This window comes from Neltuma alba, unplaced genomic scaffold (genome assembly GCF_004799145.2).
Source record: "Neltuma alba isolate B1F8T4 unplaced genomic scaffold, ASM479914v2 tig00001526_pilon, whole genome shotgun sequence".
Classification (NCBI taxonomy): Eukaryota; Viridiplantae; Streptophyta; class Magnoliopsida; order Fabales; family Fabaceae; genus Neltuma; species Neltuma alba.
Genome location: NW_021632497.1, coordinates 7,415 through 26,624, shown reverse-complemented (window position 1 = coordinate 26,624; position 19,210 = coordinate 7,415). Strand labels below are relative to the sequence as shown.

Below are 19,210 nucleotides of genomic sequence, written 5' to 3'. Positions count from 1 at the left end.
ACATGAAAGTTTTGAAAGATCAAGTGAGGGTGACGATGGATAGATTATTTCGTGGTCATGGTGGTACACTAGTGCCCAACCCTACTGATGAGGTTTGACTATTGGCTTAGGCTAAAGGACATTTCATTTTATGGCCAAAGAGACTTGTTGCAAAGCCATTGACAAAGAAGGTGACAGCAAAGAAGGCCACAAAGAGCGCATTATCAGATCTTGTATTCCTGCCTCTTCCTGGTAATCTTGCGCTTACAAATTCCAGTTTGGAGGTTCTTCATTCCGTAATGGCAAACATGGATAAACTCGTTACTTTTAAGATGTTGCTGGGGATTGTGGGTTCAGAGTAACATATGACTTCACCATTGACAAGAAGGACCTCGTTCAGTTCCTCAATTTTGAGGAGTTGGATATAGTCTTCATGTAGCTAGCTATTTTGTAAGTTACAATATCATTTTCTTAATTCATGTTATACTTATGCATGTCCTAATGTTTCTTATTTGAACAACAGGTACTTTACTCAAATCTGTCAGTAAGGAGGACTTAAAGGAACATATGCCTTTATGTGTTCTCAAAAGTGCAGAAAATAGTCAATACTGTGAAAGTGAGGTCAATCTACATGATGACCATAATGACTCAGACAAGAAAGCAAATATATTTTGCACCTTACGTGGAAGGGTAAGTATATTATTGTATTTGAAATACACAAGTTGTATGTATATGATTATAATTAACATGTTTTGTATTTTGTAGTTATCATTGGACCCTAATTGTTTGTGTCCCTTTTGATAACAAAATCTACTGGTTTGATTCCCTCTGTGGAAGTCCATCTGAAGAAACCAGAGATGTTATCGACACGTTAGTTTAGGTTTATATATTTATTACGTGTAAAGTTTAGAAAAACATGCTCTAATATCTTTTTTTTTAATTATTGATAGGGTTTTTCATGGTTTCAATGTTGTGGCGAAGAAGCAAAATAGACAACCACCAACGTGGATTCTCCTAAAAGTATGTTGTTTTGAGCTAAATATATACTTTTAAATCTTTTTCAATAATTAAATTCAATCTTCATAATCAACATCTAATATTCAATTTTATATTTTATTTATTAGTACTGCTGTCAACAAGGGAGTGTTGAATGTAGATATTATGTCATCCACTACACGAATGACATCATTGAGATAGGAGTGACTAAGAAATTAGACGAGGTAAAGATAAGTTACATTGCATGTAATTCTTCAATTCTTTTCGCATTTTTGATTAAGTTGAATATGTCATTTTTTATTTACAAGTATTTCAAAATGCTGCGCCATATCACATAGATGAAATCAACTTGATGAGGGACACTTTGTCAACAATATTGCTATAGAATTTCAAAATTTTGAAATAGTTAAGTCATTCCTCAAAAAATTCATTTTTAGATTTTTTTCGCTTAATTTTCCCTTTATACATGTTCCTTAGTTCTATTGTGCAGATAGAATTCATTTAGTTTGTTACTATTCTTGGAATTATGCCTTTACTTGTTGTTAGGAGAAGTAGCAAGCTACTTCTAAGGTATCATCTTGTAATTATAGGATTGGTTTATGCATGTCCTGCCTAGACAGATTCCCTTATAAGCCTTGTGCCTATGTTAAAAAGAAATTTCAATACTTGCTACGTTTGTATGTATATATATTAACTAGCTAGTTGATTATTTGTTCATATGGTTATCTTGAAATAGTTTTGTGTATTCTGCACTGCCTGGATTTATTTGGAATTGTAAACTATAGGGAGGTAAAAAAAATTCACGCAATATTATTTAAAAAAAGTAACTTTTTAATGGCGGTTATTTAAATAATCGCCGTTAAAACAATTTACCACGGCGGTTCTGTTAAAAACTGTCGTGGAAAATTGAATTTCCACGAAGGTTACATAAAAGTTGAACTTTCCATGGCGGTTTTATTAATAATCACAGTGGAAATTTGATTTTTCATAGCAGTTTTTAACAGAACCGCCGGCGGTTTTCAATCGCTGTGTTTTATTTACCTTTCAACGTTGACTATATCCACTGTGCCTCTAAAACCGTCGTGAAAAACCCTTAATAACCAATGTTAAAAGCTTTTTTTTTTCTGGCAGTGTTCTAATGCTTATGATTAATAAGAATATTTTAAAGAAGGTAACATTTATTTATTACAAATATGTAACTTAACTAATCTTCTTTATGTCTTCAAAATAGTTATCTAGCTTTTATATTAAGCATTACAAGTAGTATTATTTTCTTATAACTAACATTGATCTTTTTGCATCTATCTCTTTGAAAGGTCAGCCTTTTCAAATATTGTGGTTGGGTTGAAATGTGTGGTCCCAAAGAAGCCATGACAGAAAAAAATATGGTGAGATTAAGCTCTATAATAAATTAATTAATACCAAATACAAGGAGTCTATTCATCATGCAAGCACTATATTATTATAAGTTGTTTCATTAATCAAACTAAATCCAGCCTCGTGTATGGCATATAGGCCCCATGCATAGGTAGACGTATATAAGTTATATTGTTAGTAAGTGTGGGTCTCCCGCACAAACACATGTGAAATTTATTGAGAACTGAGGTTTCTCACATCAATAATACGGTTTGTTAAAATTTTTATATCATATGTGAATTTTGTCAGTGTCACTTCCTCATTCTTTTTTTTACAATAATCACTGTGCACAATTTAATAAACAATTCAAATTGTCACAAAACTCCCTCATTCGATGTCTATGTCTAGCAAAATTTACTTTAAAACATGTTTATATTTGTTTGTAAAAATGATGAAATTAATTTTGGCCCCCATAATTTGTATGTAGATAGAACTGTCCCTATTCAGTTGGAAAGAACAGTAACATGAAGTATTTACATCCTGATCCCAGTGGTCAATAACAGCGTTTACCAATAGCTTGGCTTTCGCTCCACACCACTTCTAATACAATGATATGCTTGTGGTCTCTATTTCTAATACAATGGATGCTTATGATTATCTTATTTCTTGGTAGCGCTGGGGCCGTAGCTGGGGGAAAGGGTCGGCGTTTTGTTCTGTGTTTGGTCTCTAAATTTTAGTTTGGGTTGGATTTGTGGCCCGGTTTTTAGATCTTTTATTAGTTTTGGTTTTTTATATTACTCCTGATTGTTAAGGACCTACTTGGAATAATTTATGAGTACTTTTCAATTGTAATTTATAGAATACGAGACAAGTATATAAAAAAAATTTTGTCTCGACCTACATAAAACATGCTTATGAGGGATTTTTACCACTATCCCAAACAGGACCTAAATTGTTTATGTTGTTTCCTCTGGATTGGGTGGTCAATAAGATCCTTATAGTTTTGGACCAGTCCGTTTTCCAGTGCCACTGTATGTGTATATATAAAGTAAGGTAGTGTGATAAAAATGCATTATTTTCAAATTTCATTTTAGCACATCTTATTAAAATTGGAGTCATTGATTTGCCTGAAATTTTAGGAGTATTTTTCTAAGATTTTCTCAATTATATTTAAAATAATTTTTTAAAAGTAAGTAATATTTTTTTACTAAAGCAACATCCTAAGTCATATATAAGGTTTGGGTGTTGGCAAAAAAAAAAAAAAAGAATGCTAGATATAACTAAAAAAATATCAGGGTGTTGGATAGAAAGAAAAGTAATGTCAGAATGCTAGATTTATTATAAATAAAATTAAGATATTAAATGTATCTAAAAAATAAGATTAAGGTATTAAATGTTATTTTATTTTGTTTTAAAAAAAACAAACAAACAAACGAGCTCTTCCGTTTGTTTATTTTCCTGATGAAAAAGTTTTCACATTTTTTTTATAACAAAAGTTTTCACCAATTTTGAAGTAAAGTCCCACTTTAATAAAAAACTACTTGACCTGTTGGCGGGAAAAAGACTCAATTGCCATCAGACACCTAAAGTCCTTTTGTCCAATTTTTCAAAAAATTAGTTAGCAGACAAAATCCTAATTAATAAAATAGTGATATTAATGATATTTACCATTAAAAGCACACCCAGTCTCAGAAAGCGAACCGTCGCATGGAGGGTTCTCATTCTCAGGTATTTTTCTTTCACTCCTATCGTTGTGACGCTTCACTCCCCTCCCAGAAGTATAAAGTCGATGGATTTTCCATCAAGATTATTCATCAAGCTGGATTACGGTCTTGTAAAATTCCAAAGAGGATTAGAGGAAGGCAGGTACGGTGCTCCATCCTTAGTCAAGAATCATATGGACTCCATTTTTATTCTTTGATATCACCTTATCACATAAGCGTTTGACCTAGAGGTGGAATGAAATTTACGCAAAGATTCAATGTCTTGAGCACTTATTTAACGTTTGATACGATCGGCTTTTCTTAGGATTTGAAACGTTAAAATGAATATGGGCAGAAGTCCCATCGATTGATTTCTGACGTGACTGTGTTGGTTTCGTTATTCTTGTTTAACCCATAATTTTACCCTAGAAAACAGATGTTTCTGGAGAGCGGAGAAGTTTCTTTGCTCTTGCAGCTTTTTAGTGTTGGGAAGACGTATGCCTTGGATGATCATAACCCGGACAGTTTTTATTTATTATTGACATAAGAATTTCCTCTGTCTATGGTTTAAAGAGAAAATTCAGTTGAGTGTCTGAGATTTTTAATGGAATGTGTTGGAATTTGTTTGAATTAAGTTATTTGGTAAGAGTCCACCCGGGGTGCTCTTTCATGTCCTCGTGACTCGTGTTAAATGTGTTTCAATCCAATATGGTGGAAGGACACTTTGATCTTCCTCCTTTATTAGTATGGTTCGTACAAATGGGAAATTCTAAGTTTTATCTGGTCTGAATCTATTGGTTGCTTTTTATCTTCCTAATTTAACTAGTGTGTCAATTTGCATTTCCTTTTTTTGGGCCTATTGTCTTCCACCTATTTTTGGGTTTCTTGGCTGTTGCTTGCCTGTGTTATGTTTCAAAGGTCAATGCCATTGCTTCTTGTTTCATCTCCCTGCTTCTCACCTTCTCCTATTGCAATTCCTAGTTTGTTTAAATATTCTCATATGTTTAAGCTTTCTGCTGGATTCAGTTATGGTCAAATTATTTACACCTTTTTATATGCTTCAATAGAAGATTGGGTGCTCCCCAACCATGTTATAATATTCTCCCCAGGTTGCATGGGGAGTTTATTAGTTAGTTGTAGAAACAATGTTCTTGTTCTTTTCCTTGCATGCTTAGGGAACTTTCACGTTGCAGGTGACCATTTTGAGGTTTACTTTTATCCGCAACATAGGCAGAAGCTTCGATCATCATGTGTTCCCAGTATTATAAAGAAATTTAGGTGTCATCTTGGGCAAACTGAAGGATCAGCGAAGGAATTACTGGAGGAAGAGTGCATTCTTCAGAATCTTTCAGGTATGGTTGGTGAAGCTAGGCATCAAATTGAATACTACCTCAGAGTGCTTAAAAATGAAGCAGAGGATGAAGAAGTTGGATCATGTGAGGAGCTAGAAGAAGATCGTGTTGAAGAAGTTGAGCAAAAGCAGCTAGAAGAAATATCTCTTAATGGAAATGATCACAAATCAGGATTTGTTGAATCAAATGATAAGAAGAGGTGTCTGAATGTTGCATCTGGTGAATTAACTACATTGCTATGCTATCAGTCACGAAAGAAGTGCAAGCAAGTGGGATCTTCTGGCCTGAAATTAGAATCTGGACATTCAGCGTTGGAGCTCAATAATGACACTGTCACTTCACTGGCATCTATTGATAATTGTTCTTCCAAAGAAGGTACGGGAAGTTCTGGAAAACGAAGGCGCAGCAGATGGGAACCACAGTCTGAGGATGATGGCGTGAAAGACAATCAGACTTGCAAGAGGAGGAAAACCAGGTGGTCCAGTGAGGACACTCAACTAAAATTGCTGGGGCCACTTCAGTTGCCTGACTTCACAAAAGATTTTCTTCTTGGATGTGAGAATAATCCTGAAATTCAAGGGCTGAAAGCTGAGCTTTTTGAGACTAATAGAAGATTGCATGGACCTCTTCATGATGATAGGCTTGGGGAGGAAAGATCTCCATCACCAGAGCCAATATATGATGACCATGGCATCAGAATAAATACAAGAGAAGTAAGACTTCGTCAGAAACTTGTGCAGAAGCGTCAAAGTATCGTATCAAAATTGATCAAATCAAATCCATGTTTTGGCCCTCCTCCAGATTACAAGCCTCCGAAACTCTTCAAAAAACTTTACATACCTGTGACAGAATATCCGGAGTACAATTTTGTTGGCCTTATAATTGGTCCTCGTGGAAACACACTGAAGAGAATGGAAAATGAAACCGGGGCCAAGATTCACATAAGAGGAAAAGGATGCTCGAAAACAACTAACATATCCACCTCTTCTAAAGAGGACTTGCATGTGTATATAGAAGCAGACAACAAAAGTTCTCTGGATGGAGCAGTTTCCATGGTTGAAAAATTGCTAATCCCAGTTGAAGGAAGAAATGAGCACAAGGAGGCTCAATTAAAGGAGCTGGCCACGCTGAAAGGAACAGCTAGGGATGAAAATATGTGCTATGTTTGCGGTGATGAGGGACATCTGTCATATGCCTGCCCTGACCTTCAATCAACTTTTAAAGTGAACTCATGCTATACATGTTTTAGTGCCAGTCCCTTGGATGTGCTATCACCACAGAATGACTCTGTGCAGGGTTCTGGGTTTGGTTTTAGTTTCGGTTCAACACAGAGCAGACAACGGAGGTATGGAAAGAAATCATTGATGAACAATGTTTATGTTGGCAATCTGCCTCAAGCGTTTGATGATAATAGATTGTCTGAGCTGTTTTCTCCATTTGGTAAGATCCTTGAAGTAAAAGCAATCAAGGATCGAACAACTGGAATTTGTAGAGGTTTTGGATTTGTTGAGTTTGACAGTGCCGCGGATGCACAAGTGGCTGTGACTCATATGAACGGTTTTAAAATGGATGGGAGGGTTTTGAAGGTGAGGATAGCTAGGCTTTTGTCAAATGCTGAAGTTTCAAGCTTGAACCTTTTTCCTCAGCGCTCTGGTTCTGCAGGAACATCCCAAAGTGTTAGAAGCCAAACAGATCGATCTGGTCCATTACATTTTATGCTGCCAGAACATCCAACTTCGCTTCACAACAGCAGTGGCATGAATCTTTTTTCATCCACTCTAAACTCACAGCATTGTGATCTTAAGAAGGATCGAAGCCTTTCCCCTCTAAGCTGCTATTCAAGCCCTTCTGATTTTAGTAATTCTGGCAAAATGCATTTTTCATGCAACTTTTCAGATCAAAGTGTTTCGTTATCTGGTGGTTCAATTCCACAGAGTCCTGGCTCCCAACATCGGTCATATTTTGTGACGCCGCCTCCCGATAGAGCTGCCCTGCCCAGTCCTGACCACAGATTAGAAGATGCGAATTCTTTCACTTCTTCATTGCAGAGATGGTATTACAGGGCACTTCATTGAGTGGGCCATGCCTGAATGGTCTGCCTTTGACTTGTGACTTCTTAAAAGTTGTGTTCTTACAACCCGTATAAACTTTTGGATAGAAAAATGCCCCCCATCCATATCTTTTTTCTTCCTTCTTATGCTAATAGATGGTGAGAAAAGCGAAGAGAAAATAGAACTAAATAAAACCATGGATCGCTTCTTTGCATTTTGATACTGTTCTTCTGAGTGGATGGCCCTTTGACTCTAGCCCTCGGTTATGGGGAGATGGCAAACCCCACCTTCCTCCGTAGACCTTTTGGGGACTCATTACAAAATATGTTTTTGGTTAATTCATAATTTAAAGAGATTTCTCAAACCCAAAATTGCTAGGTTGGGATTAGCGTATATTATTATTATTTTGTAACTTTTTTTTTTAATAATAACAGGCATTGTGAGGAAATTGCTAGATAGATATTAAAATATAAGTGGTTTTGGTTGACAATTTTGAATCCGCTATAATTTCGGAGTGTTGGGATAGAAATCAAATCATAATTTTAAAAGTGATTTTGCAGTATATAAAGTAAATTTATAGAGAGGTTTATTTAGATTTGTGAAAAAATATTTTTAAAAAACACTTATAGATATATCAAAACACTTCTTTCATTTAACTTTTAGAAATATGAGTTAGAATAAAAATCAGGTTTTTGTATTGATCTTTGTGAAAAACCCAGTTTCACAAGTTAAAATTTTTTTTGGATGATTAATTAAAAATAGTTTTATATATAAAATGATTAAAAAGAATGTGAATTTTCTTAAATAAAAAATTTGATTAAATAAAATAATAATAATAAAATATAAATTAAATAACAAGAAACAATATAAACACACTAAAATATATTATTAGTCACCTCTCACTCATGGGACAGATGAAAAGCAGAGAGACCATTGGAAAAAACTTTTTTGGGTCCCATTGACCGCAACACATCGCATCGGAACAAAAAGTTGCATTTTAACCCACAAGATATGTTTGAATTGGAGTTGGATAAAACTAATTCTAACTTAACTGATTTTTATAACTGAAGTTAGAGTAAAAATCAATTAGTGTAATACGATTTATATTTGAATAGGTACTTTTAAAAAGTCAATTGAAAAAATTAAAAGTTGTTTGGATGATTAATAAAAAAAATTAGTTTAATTGAAAAATGACTGAAAAGAGTATGGACTTTATTGAATAGTGGTGTTTGAAATTTTATGTTTTTAATATGATAATAGTTTAAAAAAATACATAAAATTATTATGATAAAATATAAATAGTTTATTTGTGAAATTATAAAATAAAAATATTTGTTACGAATAAAAATTTGAAAACACATGGTAGATAATTAATTAAATATACATAATGGACAAACATAAATTTAAATTTAAATTCATTGGGTCTCTAATTAAAGTAAATAAAATCACATAACTAATTAGATTGTAAGCTTTGCACAATTTTCCTATAAGTCGGTTAAAAAAGTTGATCCAGATTACGTTTTATAAGACAGAAAAGTTACTATTTTTTATAAGTCAGTTACAAAAGAAACACATCTAAACAACCAATTTTATCTAAATAAGTCACAAATCTTAGTTTCATACTTTCTCATGCGCCTTTACCTTCTCCAATAACAATCCAACCGGGGCCTAAGTCTAGTAAAGATGAATTAAGGTTTACGCGGTATCTTAAATAAAGTTATCTTTAATAAAAGACTATTTATATCTAGAAAAAAAAAATTGCATTTCAATTTGAGGCTCAAAATGCGAAAATGCAATTTCAAACAAGAATATAAATGAGGCTGCTGTGCTTTTGGGCCAAAAAGTCACGTTGGGATGGCTGAAACATCATCTCAATCGCAATCGCAATAACTGTTAATGCGTTTCTTTTGTTAAATTGCTACACTACTTTTTAAATATAAGAATTTATTTGATTTTTATTTTAGTTCTAAATATATAAGATTCTAATTTATTTTATTTTTTATATTTATTTATTTACTTAAGATAATATTTCTAATAAAAGTATTTTTAGCCAATAAACTTGATTAGTAAGAATGTTTTAGAAAAGACCACTTATTTATCACAAATAACTAACTTAACTTCTTTCCTTAATATACTCAAATTAGTCAATTAACTCTTATATTTAGGACCAAAGATAGTATTTAAGCATTGTTAGGATTCTAAATGGAGTGACTCTCCTGATGTACTCCCTCCGTTCCTTATTATAAGAGACATTTGATACTTATAGCATGTTCCTATATATAAGAGACACTTACAAGTTGTCTCTACTTTTTTGTGTTGATTTACTATTTTACCCATATTTATTATCTCCAACTCACACTCTCTCTCCCTCCTACTTCTCTTTCTTTTAATAATTTAATTGTTCTCTCTCATGCTCTCTCTCCTTATTAATGAGGGCATTTTTGGAAAAAAAATTATACTTTTTACACATTAATTGTTCTTAACTAATTTTAACTGTCTCTTATACTTTTTCTCATTCGCAAAACTTAAATTTGAGATCTTGCTGTTGGGCATGATTTTTATTTTCACTTAAGCTAATTTCAATTAAATGATTAAAGTCCTTTAAGCCATATGGCAATGGCAGAAGGCTTAATGGCAGTGCATGCCACATGCTGGTCTGAAGGGAAGATCCATAAAACATCTTAAATATGCTTATATGCCTAATCTCGTTTTTGTTCTTTTCCTTCTTTTTTTTTTTAAAAATTTTTTTTTAAAATTATGATTACATCCTGACCAAAAGTTTCACAAATCCTCACTTTAGAAGATTCATGCCCGTCCACGGAAGTCAGGGTGAGGCTTGATTTTCTTTACTCCATAACCACCATAGATTTTGAACCTTACCATATTGTTTGGCTCAGTGGAGAAGGGAAGGATGACATTTTAACGAAGGAAGGTAAAGGGAAAGGAGGTAGCTTATAGAAAAAGATTTTTTTTTGGGGGGGGGGGGGGGATTTTATTTTATTTTTAATAAGAAAGGCAAGAATACACTGGAAAAGTTGAGTTGGCAGTCACAAAACTAAGCGACAAACACACAGTAAACAGCAAGTAAATTACACTAAAATCAAGCAAAAGTTGCCCTAAACGGAAAGCGGGAGGAGCCTGAAAAATAATCAGTTCATATTATGAGCTCTTCTAATAAGACTGACCGCACATCTGAGAGCTTTTCTGTGAGTGCATAGTCTCAAGACCCCAGTTAGAGAAGATAAGTGATCTCACATCAGCAATCACAGAATTCAGAGGGTAACTAAACGACTAAACCCATTATCTGCGAGCAATAATTGAAGAGGTTCCATGCAGTCAATGTGGAGTTTAACCTTGAGGGAAGGGTTAGAAGAGAATGGAAGGAAAAATTCTTCACTTTGTTTTAAATTTAATCAAACAAGAGAAGGGAAATACATCCCCTCCATTTTTTTTTTTAACCAAATAATGCAAGGAGAGCATATTCCTTCCCTCCTCTCTCTCCTCTAACCAAACATACCATGATGAAACTTCACCTTGCATTCAGAAACTTTAAAACATCATACATAGCACGAGGAAAATTCCTAATCTTCAATTAAAATATAACAATTATATACGTATTTGTTTGCAAAGCTCATATGCGTACCACGTTATAAGTAAATAGCGCTTGTGATTATAGGAGTATAAGAAAAACATAGGGAAATGCATCAAAGGGATGGATGATGTAAAAACCATAAGCAAATGATCAGCTACTGCCTCTGTGATATAACCCGTTCACGGTTTGAAAAGGAGGATTCCATCCACAAAATACTAACAGTTACTTATTGATCAAACTATGGCCTTCACGCGAAGTTCCTTTGGAGAAGGGGTAGCCTAGAATAGTGAAAGGGACAATATCTCTGACATTTTCTTCAAACATTCGTAAAGGATTAATCATTCACATCGGCTCTGGTAGAGACAGTATACATATACCGTGAGGATTCAACCATTATTACCCTTTGTTTGCATCAACACTTGAAAGTGGTTCCTCGCTTTTAACAGCTTCAGCTCCAGATGGGGCCTTTATCTCTTCAGTGTGCTCAGCAGTGGCAGCGGGAGCAGCATCACGAGGAACTGATTCTGAAGGTTCACCAGTGGATTCTGCCTCAGTTACTGGGACTGGCTTTTTTATAGAGCCTACCTTTACATACTTGCTCATAAACTTGTATTCCCAATCCTGCAAGGCATCGAGCTCAAAAGGGCCCAGACCAGAGATATCCCCAGTCAGTTCTTTCTCTTCAAAAGACATCTTTGCTAAAGCTCTGCTAGCATCCTTGCCAGCAAACAGGGCATAAGGTCCACCTGGTCCATAAAACATCCTGGAACAATACATTTAGAGGGTTGGCTGGTCAGACAAGAAGTCAAGCTAATGATCAGCTTAAGATACAAACAACTATAAGATTCACAAATCAATCATTGGCACGTTCAATGGTATTTTACAAGACAGTGGCCGGTTTGTTATTTCTCACGCCTAAACATCTACCAACTACCATTTTTCTTCAGCCAAATAGTAGATTCTAGGATATTGCAGTTATATGTCAGAGATTGGTAGAACCCAAATGGCTAGATAATTAAGTGAATAAAAAAAAACTGAAATATAATCTAGTAGAGGGTTGAGGCAAGAATCTCACTCTCAACTCACTAATAGCCGGGATAAAATCTACTAAAATTTACTTAAGCAAGGATCTCACTTAACTAGATTTAGTAGCCAGAAGGAGAATCTCCAAATTACTGAACAAATATTTATTTCTCTCATATGTTAGCTTATAGGATGGCTAACATATTTATAATGCAGAAATTACAATTGAATAAATATAAGAATTAAGTAAATATCCCTAATATCTTGGAACTAACAGAAAGAGACGTTGATGGACCTCTAACAACCTAAAGTCCCCTTATTCAATTAATAAATCATTAATAAAATCAATAAAACCTAAAAGACTCATTCAACTCTCCTAAAAAGATGCAAACAGACTCAACCACTACTCCATTCTCCCTATTTCTCCTCTGGTGTGTTAATGTGCTGACTTGGAGTCCTATCAATACTCCCTCCCTGAAGACACGACTTGCCCTCAAGTCGTAATTGATGAACTTGCGCAGCCACTTGAACTGTTCCCTTATCCATTGGATTTGCCTTTGACCGATGGTTCCCATTCATTTGCATTTCTAATAAGAGCAGATTTTGAAATTGGGCAGCAGTATGGGTCCCTGGAATAACTCCCTGAAGCTTGTACTTTTTGCCATTTATCCAGAAAATCATGAACATCTCGTTCCAATTGGTTTGGGTGGTATTCAATGAAGCCAGCCATTTAATGCCCAGAACAAGATCAATTCCACTTAAAGTGAAGGGGAAATAATCTTGTTTAATAACTAAATCAGAAATTTTTACCTCTAAATCTGTGCAAATACGGTTGCATTTTACCACTCTACCATCTCCTGTTTGAACTCCAAATGAAGACGTCACACTAGTAGGAAGACACAAATCAGAAACTAATGCTTCTGATATAAAATTGTGAGTAGACCCACTATCTACTAAAATCAGAATCTCTCGGCCCATTATAAAACCTTTGAGCTTCATGGTTCCAGCATTTGCCTTCCCTACCATGGCGTTAAACATAACCTCAACTTCCCCTCCATCTCCCATATTGTTGACATCTTCTTTTGAGGGTAGGATAATTTCTTCTCCTTCTTCAATGAGTTCTAGGAGAGAAAAAGAGGAGTTGCAGCGGTGCCCTGGTTTGAAAACTTCACCACAGCGATAGCAAAGCCCTTTCTCCTTGCGACGCTGGCGTTCAGACTCCAAGGTAGAGGAACTGGGTGATTTTGCTGATGGGTGCTGAGACAAATATGTGTTTGGGGTTGGCGGTGGAAGGAGCTTTGGAATTGCAGATGAAGATGGTTGTGCGATGCTTGTGTCTTGTGCTGGCTGGGTATAGGGAAAAAAGTGCGAGTTACTCCTGAGGCTATGTTGGTCTTAGGCCCATTAGCCTTTTGGAGCTTAGTTTCATATTCTAATGCTAAACTGGTTGCTCGATAGACAGTTCTAGGCTTATGGATACGTACATCCGCCTTCAACTCTTCCTTGAGCCCATTGATAAAGACACCTAACAAGCAATGCTCTGGCCAATTCTTGACGCGTGAGGACCTGCGAGCAAATTCAGAACGATACTCCGACACCGTCCCTGTTTGTCGAATGCTACAAAGGTACTCATCTGGGTTTTGGTATTCCGGTGGTCCATAGTTTTCTTGAAGAGCCTTCACAAGTTCATCCCAATACACTACCGTGCGTTCATTGTTAATCTAAGAGAATAGATCAAGCGCGTCTCCCTCCAAGTACATTGATGCCACATCCACTTTCAAATCTTCTGGGATGTCATAGTACCTAAAATATTTCTCCGCCTTCAATATCCAGCCTCGCGGATCCCCACCGCTAAACTTGGGGAATTCAATTTTTGTGTAAGGCATTCGGCGCCTATAAGATGCTTCAGGGTCGTCCTCACTGTCAGCTTCCCAATGAGAACGTTGGTTTCCTCTTCGACTTCTTTCAGATGCAGCCTCCAAATTGGCTACTCTATTAGCTAATGCTTCAATATTTTCCAGTCGCGCAGCAATTGTGGTCAAAGGATCACTATCTCCTACTAAAGGATTTTCAGGATTTTCAGGTGGGTTGGGAATGCGGGATGATCTAGTCTCAACCATGGCTCTGATGCCAATTTGGTAGAACCCAAATGGCTAGATAATTAAGTGAATAAAAAAAAAAACTGAAATATAATCTAGTAGAGGGTTGAGGCAAGAATCTCACTCTCAACTCACTAATAGCCGGGATAAAATCTACTAAAATTTACTTAAGCAAGGATCTCACTTAACTAGATTTAGTAGCCAGAAGGAGAATCTCCAAATTACTGAACAAATATTTATTTCTCTCATATGTTAGCTTATAGGATGGCTAACATATTTATAATGCAGAAATTACAATTGAATAAATATAAGAATTAAGTAAATATCCCTAATATCTTGGAACTAACAGAAAGAGACGTTGATGGACCTCTAACAACCTAAAGTCCCCTTATTCAATTAATAAATCATTAATAAAATCAATAAAACCTAAAAGACTCATTCAACTCTCCTAAAAAGATGCAAACAGACTCAACCACTACTCCATTCTCCCTATTTCTCCTCTGGTGCGTTAATGTGCTGACTTGGAGTCCTATCAGAGATCATCCAGGTCCAACCAAAAGAAAAAAAACAAGTCAGATCAGAAGAAAAGTTGATGAGATTGAACTAATGAATTTAGCTTAAATCAGGGCAAAATAATTAGGTTTTTCATAAACAACCAGCGAGCAACATCCTTCATTGCATGCTGCACACAGCTACCCTTTGTCCCTTTAATGCTTGGCACAGGAATCTTTTAAAGGCAAATATTTCCGACACATACAGTGATTGGATAGCACGTCCACGTTAATTATCCTTGTAGAGCTTTTGTTCACATTTTTCTGCTTAAATGACTCATTTGTTTTCTCTAATATGTCATGCCGTCCAGCAGTTTATATTTTAATAGCTTTATTATATTACACACATACACACACTTTGCCGTCAGAGACAAAAGGAATATGTATGATGACATGGATCATAGTATGTTGGCCAGCAAGCGAAATTTTGGGAAAGTTATCTGCCTTCACTCAGGAAAACCGGTCACCGTTTTGGGTCAGAGAGGAAATTTCCTTTCCTTAAAGGAGAATCATCCTTCACATGGACCTGAGTCTCACCAATAAGGCAGACCATATAGACACCACTGTAAGAATAATAAAGTTATCCTTCTAATAAAGGACAACTTACACCATGATTCTGACACATGCTCATAAATACCCATGGGAAGTCAGATTACAGTGAAGATTCCCATACTCCCAAAGTTAAACATTGGTTCATACTATAAAATTGAAAACTATGATCAGCACAGCATAGTTAGACAACATCAGTCTGAGATGCACTTGTTACCTTAACCAGTTATTCATGCCTATTTAGTTACAAGACTCAAATGATCCAAACTTTAAATTTTTACACATTCATCGCTCAAGCTGATAGGACAACTAGCTGGGGGTCGATAACCCCAAGCCTGCAATTTCATCATTCAACCATCTAAGCAGGAATAAGTGAGAAAATTACCTCATAACATGATTTCCAGGTAAGATAATAGGACCACTAAAATTTTAAAAAAAAAAAAAAAAAAATTTGCAGACATAATTTAGTTAAAAAGGACGATTATATGTCACATCAAAGTACAAAGGTCATCACAAATGTAGCATCCGATTTCAGCAAAACATGGCTCTTTCATGAGGGAACTCTACTGATATCTCTTATATGGAACCTTTCCAATTGAGTAATGATGCACAATAAGGAGAAATCCCCCTTTTTTATGGCTGAAGGGTATGCTTTAAAGTATAGAATTAAGGGAGCGAAAGTATACAATGAACTTAACACAGGTCAAGTCCAAATACATTTATTATATACACTCCTTCCTTTTTCTTTTTTTTTTGACCTCCCAATTTCTAACCCGATCAAACATACATGAAAGCTTGTCAATAAAATTAAACTTCACAATTTGAGAATCTTATCGTCTTTATAAGAGAAGAATTAGGAATCGAAACAAGGAGCAACAGAACAACCAAAAGCGTAACTGCAAAACAACATGAAACCCTATCAAACAATAAAGGGGACCAAGAGTCAAAAAAGCATATGCATCGCAGGATGAGAAAGGGGTAAAAGAGAGAAAAGTATAAAGTTCAGAAAAAGAAGCCCAAGAATTTCTGAGTTCATAGTCATAATCAGCGAAAATAGATAATGGCCCTAATTCAGAGCAAACATTGACCTCGCAAAAGGAATCACAGAAACCCAAAAACCACAAAAAGTTCCAGAAATGAACCATAATCTTAACATCAACAACCAAGAATTAAACTTCAACAGAACACAATCATCATACCTGCTCTGAGACACATCATAGATCTGACCCTTGATAGCCATGAGCAGAGGCTTACTCGGATCGGAGCCATCATAGACTTTGAGCTCCTCCTCGGTAATCTCGCCGAGCTGAACCGGCGGAGGCAGAGGTTGCATCTGCTCTTCCAGTTCCCTAAAATTCCTGGGATGATGATCGGAACCCCCAAAGAAACCAGAAACAAGATAGTAGACAGCGAAAACCAGCGCGAGGACGGTGAAGAAGGTAGCCGGGGACAGACCGGTGTAGGCGACGATGGCTTCCTTGAGAGTCTCCCATAATTGTAGGGCCATGGCTACTCAGACAGTGATCGAGAGCCAAGAAGAGAGCAAAGAGAGGCGAAGGAAGAGATACGATCGGGACCTTTATATGATCGATCGGAATTCTGCTTCGGTGCCCTCACTCACTCGTCAAGCCTCGAGGCTTTGGTTTGGTCCATTCGATGAGTCTGTGTTGGCTGCTGATTCGGGAAGGAGGGTAGGATTGAATAGGAATGTAATAATTCTTTTGATTCTCGCTTCAATTATTTTGATTGTAGTTTACTTTTTAACTAATCCGTTTCTTGTCTGAAAAAATATTTCTAAGGTAAAAAAAAAAAATTAATAAATAAAAAATAAATAAATATATAAATAAAATACTAGGAATATGATTAAGGGTGTGTTTGGATTAGCGGTGGAAAAGTAACTTTTTTTTCAATATGACTTTTACAGAAGTGAGATTGAATAAAAGCAACTTCTTTAAATTTATTGTATAAGTCCGTTTTAGTGACAGATGTCAGATTGCAAAAATGTGATTCCAGGCACATCCCAAATCAAAAAAGCTCCTTTTGCCGGCAGGGAAGTCAGTTTGAAGGTCCATATGTGATTTCAAACACACCCTAAGTCGTTTGGATTTAATTTAAATCTCATAAATAGATTAAAAAAATATAATTTTATCTAATATTATTCTAAATGGATAATAACATCTTGTCTTAATGATTTTTTTAAAATATTTTATGACACAAATTTTGGTAGCATTACATCAAGGAGTCCTTTGAATTTTTCTTTAATGAAAATATGTATCCGTTAATTAAAAATATCATAAAAATATGATCCCATGAAGACAACGTGCTTTCTTTTCATCCCTCATCCTGACGCATAAGATGGCGGTTGGTACCTACCCAATTCTTTACACCGCTAGCCAAAAAATTAGCACATAAATTAGCTTCTTTTACGTGAGATATAAAGAAATGGTTAATATATAAATTTGTTTAGAAGGTTTTCACTCCAAAACACCAATCATGTGAAAGTTTTCTTATGTTAAATGTCACCCTAAAAGTTTTTAAATCGTAACAATTTTATTATGCCTGTTATCTAGATTAAATTTAGTCGCTAGTTGATTAAATATGCTCATCCGATAGGCATACGTGTTGTCCACGTTATTTTTTTTTTGGCTTAAGATATAAATTTGTTTTCAAAAATTTTTACTAAAGAGAGCTAATTATTTTAAAAAATTTTGGTTCGATGTCTTTTCAGAAGTTTCAAAAATCATAGTAATGTCTCCCGACTATTATTCAAGTTCAGTTTGACTATTAAGTAACCAAATATGATGGAGTGGTAGGTTGATATATCATCTACTTCATCTTTTTCTAAACATCGACTTCATTTTTTTCCAAGTCAGATTTATACATAAGGAAAAAAACCTTTTTAAAAAATGCGTCCCCCCTGAAAGATTATAGAAAATCAAAGAGCTGAAGCATTTTGCGTGAAATTCACCAATCTCAGCATCACTAAAGTACGACCGCGGAGGGTTACCTGCAACCTTGTTGTCGGCAATCTCCCTTGGGCTTTTTTTTTGGGCCAAAGGCAATCTCCCTTGGTGAGTCGCGCGTCTAGTAATCGGATGTTCTTCTGCAATGCGGCTCCTTCTCCATCTGCTATTTCTTCTTCTTCATTGTTCACTCTACTTATTTAGTATATTTGTTCACCTAATAGTCAAATTTAACCCAAATAATAATCAAAGTGACATTATTATAATTTGAAAATTTCTGAAGCGATACTAAACCTAAAAAATTTATAGATTTTTTCACCCAAAAAAAAAATTTGCAGATACTCAACACTCTTGATTGAAAAGTTTTTGAACAAATTTGCACAATAACAAAATGATATGGATGACACATAAACCTTTCAACTCAACATAAATAATTAAACTTGAATAACGATCGGGATGAAGTTACTACAATTTGGAAACTCTTAGATGACATTAAAATTAAATTGAAAAAGACTTTCTTAAGTAAAACCTTTTGAGATAAATTTGCAACTTAACTTTTATAAAAACCCTCCAAAAAATTTTCCAACTCCTTCCTTATATAATCCATCCATGTCAATCCTAATGTAAGAATGAAATAATTTATTTACATATATTACTTAAAATAATTAAATTAATTATTTATAAAAAAAATTGTGTTGACTTTATTAAACTATTTCTTGAATAATTTGTATCGAGAGCTACTCCATAGATGGAAATCATCCTTTAATATATGCAATAATAATATGGATGGTTTAAAAAAATTGTAAATTTAAAAGACAAAATAGATAGAGGTTTTATATTTAGAGTTAACGTTAAAACAATTATACCAGCAAACTACTGATTGAGACCGCTCATCTTGTAAAAAAAAAAAAACACAAGTTTAAATCCCGAAAAGCATACTTGTTGGGAGAGACAATAACCCTTTGCACCTTAAGTCTCAAAAGGAAAAATCCTTGT

The 19,210-nt window shown here is 35.0% G+C and overlaps 2 protein-coding genes across 2 annotated transcripts; one reads left to right on the top strand and one right to left on the bottom strand.

Moving 5' to 3' along the window:
- Positions 1-4,053: 4,053 nt before the first annotated feature.
- Positions 4,054-7,461, top strand: LOC114758555 (splicing factor-like protein 1). Its single transcript, XM_028947611.1, has 2 exons — positions 4,054-4,197; positions 5,228-7,461. Exon 2 carries the CDS (start codon positions 5,389-5,391, stop codon positions 7,459-7,461), a length of 2,073 nt encoding a protein of 690 aa, XP_028803444.1. The 5' UTR covers positions 4,054-4,197; positions 5,228-5,388.
- Positions 7,462-11,258: 3,797 nt separating this feature from the next.
- LOC114758547 (membrane steroid-binding protein 1-like) lies at positions 11,259-16,920 on the bottom strand. The gene is made up of 2 exons (XM_028947599.1): positions 16,451-16,920; positions 11,259-11,792 (listed from the first exon to the last, which is right to left on the bottom strand). Exons 1-2 carry the CDS (start codon positions 16,756-16,758, stop codon positions 11,426-11,428), a joined length of 675 nt encoding a protein of 224 aa, XP_028803432.1. The 5' UTR covers positions 16,759-16,920; the 3' UTR covers positions 11,259-11,425.
- Between the last annotated feature and the right edge of the window lie 2,290 nt (positions 16,921-19,210).